The sequence below is a fragment of the Octopus bimaculoides genome, chromosome 2 (genome assembly GCF_001194135.2).
Source record: "Octopus bimaculoides isolate UCB-OBI-ISO-001 chromosome 2, ASM119413v2, whole genome shotgun sequence".
Taxonomy (NCBI): domain Eukaryota; kingdom Metazoa; phylum Mollusca; class Cephalopoda; order Octopoda; family Octopodidae; genus Octopus; species Octopus bimaculoides.
In genome coordinates this window covers 137845976-137853718 of record NC_068982.1, presented here as the reverse complement: position 1 = coordinate 137853718, position 7743 = coordinate 137845976, and the positions used below count along the sequence as shown (strand labels likewise).

At 36.4% G+C, this 7743-nt stretch overlaps 1 protein-coding gene across 2 annotated transcripts in view; it reads left to right on the top strand.

The window, feature by feature from the left end:
• The first annotated feature begins 5275 nt into the window (after positions 1–5275).
• Positions 5276–7743, top strand: part of LOC106879249 (acidic mammalian chitinase) — a 30906-nt gene continuing 28438 nt past the window's right edge. Inside the window, exons 1-2 of one of the 2 annotated variants that reach the window (XR_008263543.1) lie at positions 5276–5440; positions 5656–5770. Coding sequence is in view for 1 of the 2 variants with exons in the window: in XM_052965941.1 (XP_052821901.1) it covers positions 5733–5770 (38 nt within the window). In the remaining variant the exon portion in view is untranslated. Of the gene's footprint in view, positions 5771–7743 lie in introns of both variants that reach the window. The other variant, XM_052965941.1, reaches the window with a different exon arrangement.

The window sequence follows — 7743 nt, the reverse complement described above, 5'->3', positions numbered from 1 at the left end:
AAGCGTACAGTCAATTGAGTTTCTCCCTTATCCAAGGCATACAATCCTGAAATTACTTGAGATGCTAGAACTAACAGTGAAATCTCTCTTAAGCCACAGTTTACCTTCATGAAAACAGAAGCACACATTCAAATTAAACAATACTGTAACAGTGTCCAATTGTATTCATTTCTCCATATTTTGAGTTTAAAGCCTGTCTAGGCAACTTTTGCCTTTCATCCTTTGAGTATCAGTAAAATAAAACTCTTTCTGTTATTTCTCTCAGCATCTTTCATTTCTAGTTATGCAAATTGTTAATGTCCCTACAATATACATAATTCTTTCTCTATTTGTAAAATGTCTTTCTGTCTCTCCGTCCATCTGTCTGTCTGTCTATTTCTCTATCTATCTATTTGTCTGTCTGTCTATCTAGCTATTTATCTGTCTATCTGTCTATCCGTCTGATTGTCCGTCCATCCGTCTGTCTGTGTCTATCTATCAATCTGAATGTCAGTCTGTCTGACTATCTATCTATCTATCTATCTATCTATCTGTCTGTCTGTCTGTCTGTCTGCCTGTCTGTCTGTCTGTCTGCCTGTCTGTCTGTCTATCTGTCTGTCTGTCTGTCTATCTATCTATTTATCTGTCTGTCTATCTGTCTGTCTGTCCGCCCATTCGTCTGTCTGTCTGTCTGTCTATCTATCTATCTGTCTGTCTGATTATCTATCTATCTATCTATCTATCTATCTATTATTTATTTATCTATCCATCTATCAATAGATAAATAGATAGATAGATACACAGACCGATGGAAAGACAAAGAAACAGATAGATAGGTCTGTGCGAGTGTGTGTATGTGCTTGTATGTTTGTATATGTTTTTTATCTTTTACTTGTTTCAATCATGTCTGTGGCCATGCTGGGGCACCGTCTTGAAGAATTGTAGTTGAGTGGGTTAACCCCAAAACTTATTTTCTTAAAGCCTGGTACTTATTTTATCAATTTATTTTGCTGAACTGCTAAGTTACAGGGATGTAATCACACCAGCACCAGAACCATTCCTATATACATACATATTATACACACATACATACATACATACATGCATACATACATACACACATATCTATACATATATACATACACATATATATAACATATATATACATATACATGCATACATAGATACATACATATATATATATATGTGTATCAAGAGAAAGAGAGAGGGAGTGTGTGTGTAAGAGAGAGATAAGGAGAGTGAGTCTGTGATTAATACATTCTGATAGAATCTGATCAAGTAACTCAGGAACGCCAAAATCTCACGAACATCAGAGATGGAAGATTACACATTGGTGAGCAACATCTGAAGACTTTGGAGAAAGTTCCTCAGAGCATCCATCTGTAACTGTTTATGGGACAAATTCATCACTTCAACTGAAGTCATGATGTGTTTGTTAACAATGTCATTGTCGTATGTGACTTACATATATATGTTTTAAACGATGATAATGATTATGACATTGGTGACGGTATTAGTGGTGGTGGTGGTGGTGGTGGTGGTGGTGGTGTGATGGTCGATTCAGAATGTAAATATGGATGAAATGCCACTAGGCATTCTGTTTGGTATGCTAATGATTTTGTCAGTTTGCCACCATGATAATGATGATGATAATGACAATGATGGTGATGACAAAGATGACGACGATGATGATGACAATAATTATTACTTCGTTTATTGACCACAAGGGCTTACATAAAATTACATTAAAACACATACAACAACATGAAAGACAAAAACAAGATGATACAATGGGTTTTACAACGTGTAAACAATATAATAACAATTAGAAATTAAAGAACTTAAAACTTCCTATAGGAGAGATGCTTTAAGGACTTTGTGGAAAAACTCATGAAAGCCACAGGTGCCTGAACAACAGGGCAAGAGCCCTTCTTCTTTTGTCAATCTACATTTATATTTTCGAACCAGTTGAAGACACACAAGATGTCGAAATATCGTTCACTAGATAACAATGGCACTCTTCTTTTAATTTTGACTCTATATCTTCAGGAGGAATTATCTCAATCCTTTCTATATTAATAATAATAATAATAATAATAATAATAATAGTGAGCAAAATTCTCGAGAAGTACGTGGAACAAATAGGGGGTGCAATTAAGGGTGGGGCACTTGCAGAAAACAGCACTGCTTGGAACTACTCGAATACACCAGAAGGTGCTCGAAAAGTAAGAGGTGTTACCTTAGTTCACTGGTAGTGAACAGCTGACACTGTAGTACATCTTCAGTGTTAAAAGCAGTACAAAGGCAATAATAATAATAATAATAATAATACTCCGGAATGTGCTCAAAAAATAAGAGGTGTTACTTTAGCTCACTGGTAGTGAACAGCTGACACCGTAGTACATCCCCAGCGCTAGAAGCTGTGCAAAGGCAATGGTAATAATGATGATGATGACGACGATGACGACAATGATGATAATTATCCTTTCCACTAAAGGCACAAGGCCTGAAATTCTGGGGGAAGGGGTTAGTCGATTACATTGTTTCCAATGCTTAACTGGTATTTATTTCATCAACCCTTAAAGGCTGAAAGGCAAAGTCTTCCTCAGCAGAATTTGAGTTCAGAATATAAAGACAGGCGAAATGCTGTTGAGTATTTTATCCAGTTTTATCTCTTAAAGCATTAAAAACAGTGATGCAGTGACAATGTTGTGCCATTAGCACAACAAACCTGAACTATTGTATGATGTCTTTTCATCACCAAAGATTTTCATAATGACCGATTTTGCCACTTTACAAAAAGATACGTGAAATATCATTGGGACTTCATCTATATTCTCTTTTTGGCCAACTACAAAACAACTTTGTTTTTATGCATTTATTGGACTCTTCAAATGCCTTGGACTCTTCATTTATTGGACTCTTCAAATGCCTTGGACTCTTCATTTACTGGACTCTTCGTTTATTGGACTCTTCGTTTATTGGACTCTTCGTTTATTGGACTCTTCAAAGGTCTTGGACTCTTCAAGGGACCAGTGCCCCATTCAGGGGCAATGTTGTGATCATAATCCCTTGTACACCATGGAAACCAGATAGTGGCCTTATGAGTTGGCTTGAGAAGAAGGAAAAGGAAAAGAACTCTCTTCCTTAATTTAGTTTTCTGCTTTTAGATTGTAGGCCAACCTTAGATACTTTCACCATGTACCCATAGATACTTTCATCATATACCCATAATTTTGAGGATAAGATTCTCTACTGCTTCCTCCCTGAATTTCCATAAAGAGCATAAGTCACTGACAACTTTCCTCCACTATCACAACACTGGGCTATCTTTCTTTGGATCCCTGCTTTTTCAGCTCTTCCTTTTGGATTTTGCTGTGCCATGTCATAGGCTTCCCTGAAAGAAGGCCTTAATTTCCTTGAACTGTCATCAATGCCTCTGTAACTTTGCCTTTTTTCTTGAAAGGGATGTTGGCCCTACACAAATCCATTTTTACATCTGGGAAGCATAAGTGCAGGAAAGAAATTTGCTTAGGAGGTGCAAACCCAGGTCCAACCCAAGATGTTCAAAGCATTTTCAATGCCCCACCAAGGGGCTTCAAGTGCACCCCCTGCACCCCCTTTTCTTAAGCTTATGCTGGGAAGTGGTGGGCCATATTAGCCTGGCCTTTATCCTTCGACCTATCCAGCATGGGATGCCTTAGCAGAAGCTTGCGTTTCACTGACATAGCTCTCAGGATCACTGAGGCACATAATCCACAACAACACAACAAGGGCTGGACCCTGTGTTTGTGTATCTGTGCTTGCTGTAATCATCATCATTTAACGTCCGCTTTCCATGCTAGCATGGGTTGGACGATTTGACTGAGGATTGGTGAACTAGATGGCTACACCAGGCTCCAATCTGATCTGACAGAGTTTCTACAGCTGGATGCCCTTCCTAACGCCAACCACTCAGATAATGTAGTGAGTGCGTTTTATGTGCCACCGGCACGAGGACCAGTCCGGCAGTACTGGCAATGGCCACGCTCAAATGGTGTTTTTTTTATGTGCCACCTGCACAGGAGTCAGTCCAATGTTTTATTCACATGCCACCGTCACGAGTGCCAGTAAGGTGAAGCTGGAAACGATCACACTGCTCTGGCAGTGATCCCGCTTGGATGGTGCTGTTAGTACTCCACTGGCATGGGTGCCAGTCATCGAATTTGGTTCAGTTTCGCTCTAATATAAATTGTACTCTCATGGACATTCTATAATAAACACTAAATACACAAAGTCACAAAGTACCATCAGTATAACTAAATGTTTTACTTACACAATAGATTAATGATGTGGTGTTCAACCATGGAACAACAGCAAGGAATATAGGCATCATACACAATCACCATCATAATTTCAAGTGTCTTTCTATAATAACTAAAAATATTTCCACATAAATATAATACAATATAATACAACTATAGACATGAATAGACAGCAACACATATACAAGCTCAGAAACAGCTACTCTTTGACTTCAAAGAACTGGCTACTGAATGTCTCAGGGCAGCCAGATTTAATTTTTATGGTAATCCACTCAACACTTTGAGGGTACTCAGGAAGGGTACACTTCTCATCAAATTCACCAGCCTACAGGTGCATTATTAGAATGGGTCCACTCACACGGGCCATTTTCGCAACATTCACCCTCTTTTTAGCAAATGTACTGGGAGGCAGCACTTTTTTTCTTGTTTATTGTTATTATTTTCCAAATTGTTTACTTGTTGTTTTGTGCAACCCACCCCACTATCTCCGTCTACTGTATTGTTCCCTATATGTTGGCCCTAGTGGCCAATAAATGAAATAATAATAATAATAATAATAATAATAATAATAATATATTTTGGGAAAAAGTGGATGTTATATGCCATCAAATATGTTACATAAACAGATTGATCATGAGGAAGTATGTGTGTGTGTGTGTGTGTGTGTGTGTATGAGTAAGAGTTTTATTGTTTGTGTGTGTGAATGAGTGATGCTATTGGTATGTTGGTGTGCATTGTATGTCATTATGTTTACAATATATGTGTTTGTGTGTGTGTACGTGTGTTTGTGTATGTTTGTGTGTGTGTACGTGTGTCTGTGTATGTTTGTGTGTGTGTGTAGAGAGAGAGAGAGAGAAGAATGTTTGAGTCAGTCTCTGAAATAAAAGAGTGATTGATTCATAAAAATTACTTCCTAAAGACTCATATCACCTTATTTTTTATTCTGTTTTATTTTATTTCATACTTTTTTTTTTCGTGGGTGGTAGTGGTGGTGGTGGGGTTCAATTAAAAAAAAAAAAAATTATTTTATCACTTTCTTTTGTTGTCTAGTCAGACAATAATTTCATCTCATTGCGTTTTGAACATTAAGAAGCAACACACAGTTATATTTTCATGACTTATTGACGGCTTCTCACGTATGTTTTCTTTAATAATTATCAATGATGTGTTTCACTGCAGGCCATTTTATTTACTAAATATATATTTCTTTTTTTGGTGAATAAATTTCGGTTGAGAGGCCAAGTTATTTTTCTTCTCCTTCAAACAATTTTAATTATAGAATCCGTCAGTTTTTCATCTATATTGTAAATAAAATCATTTCCCTCATTGATTTATTCAAATGCTGCAGCAGCATTTCACCTGAAACAGAACTGCAAAATAACAGAACACTCATTGGTTGTATAGTGATCCCACCGTTTACTTTAAATCATGGCAGATGCTCTTCTTTCTACAAAAGTACAAGACAAGTAAGTGAACACATTTCTTACACTGTTATCTGTATTGTATATGAATGTGGGATTTCCATTGATATATAAATGTTAATGTTTTTGTTGTTGTTGCTGTTGTTTCGAGGGTGGTGGAATGGCAGAATTGTTAAAGCATCAGACAAAATACCTTGCAATATTTAGTTGTATTTCTCAATGTTCTGAGTTCAAATTCTACCAAAGTCAACTTTGATTATCATCTTCCTGGGGTAGCAGAGTCGTTAGTGTATTGGAAAAGCAAAAAAGTGCCATGAAATATTTGTCCCATTTCTATATATTGTGGTTTCAAATGACTTTGAGAGTCAACTTTACCTTTTATTGTTTCAGTAAAAGCATCAACCAGCCCTTCTTGTGCCATTATTATTATTATTGGAGCTTAAAATGTCTGCACATGTATTTATTTTGCTCTGAAACTTGATCATATTTATAGCATTATTAAATGAAATTTTCTTTGGAGTATTTGCTAAAAAAGGATTATAATTATCTGTTGAAAGCTTGTCCTCAACATCTGGGAGTAGAAAAAATAGTTTGCTTTTATAGACTTTATCTTATTTACATACATGATATTTTTACTTTCAAACTGACCATCAGACATAATTATGATACACAATAAACATTGTAATATGAAACGAGAATAAAAGAAACAATGCAACTAAAAAATACACAAAATACACAATAAACATTTTGATAAACAATTAAAAGAAAAATATAATCCAAGCTGTCCAACAAATAATTTTGAAGCTAGCAACATTAACCACTATAGAGACACTCATACAGTATCTGGCACTTTAGATCGTTTATACCAGGGTTGTGTTAAAGCTAACCTTCCCTCAATTCTAATACAGAACAGAACTTAATACAGTTCCATGTAAAAAAAAATGTTGTTTAAAAATTTTTTTAAAATCAGACCCTGCTGCAGAAAGAGCGAAGAAAAACAATTGCATAACTGTGCTATGGTAAAGATGGAACTCAATTGAATTTATCTCTAAAGCAATAAGTACATGAACACCAGGACATCTCAAGAGAAAAGCTCTCCACTGAAAAAGAGAAAAGCTATGGCACTATCTGCTGCACTTTTAAAATGAAGAACTCAATCAAAATATGGGTTTCAGTTGTTAGATATACTTGCACACAAGCACTTGTGATCTAACATATTGGGCAAAGAAACACAAGGGTGACAAAAGAAGGCACTGGAGATGATGTGGAGCTATGGCTAACAACATTTCTGTATAGGCAGGTAGTTAAAGAAAGGCTGGTGAGAGGCCTATGTGATCAGAGGGTATCAAAATGAATCTGCAAGTCTTAATGACATCTGAAGGTCACAAAACCATACCAGAACTGCTGTCAGTTGAAAGCACTAAGAGAAAGGACATAAGCTTGACAGTACTTGGCAATACACCTAGCTGCTACATTTGGTCAAGGTTTGAACCACCTTAGAGTTTTTTGTCCTGTAGAACTAGAAAGATTAAACATGAAAGTAAGAAATAAAAGTAAGGGAGACCATCCAAGGCAAGAATAAGAGCAATGGACTCAAGATTCCAGAATGACATTAGTCAGTAATTGTCCTGGTTCTTTACTGCCTGAGTTCAAATCTTACTGAAATCAACTTTGCTTTCATTCCTTTTTTTTGGTTGATAAAGTAATGCACCAGTCCAGTGTTGTCCTTCATGGAATCAACTAATCTCCTTCCCTCAGAATTGGTGGCCTTGTGATTAATGTTGCTGCTGTTGCTGTTGCTGCTGTGACGACAACGACGATGATGATGATGATGAGGAGGAGGAGGAGGATTTTTAACCCCAGGTCAACACTGACAGCAGCAGATTTATGATCAAAACCGTTCCAACCTTAACCATTCCAACATGTTTATCTATGATTACATTATCCATTGTGTCGTTTTTTTTCACGACAACACACATATATATATATATATATATATATATATATATATATATATA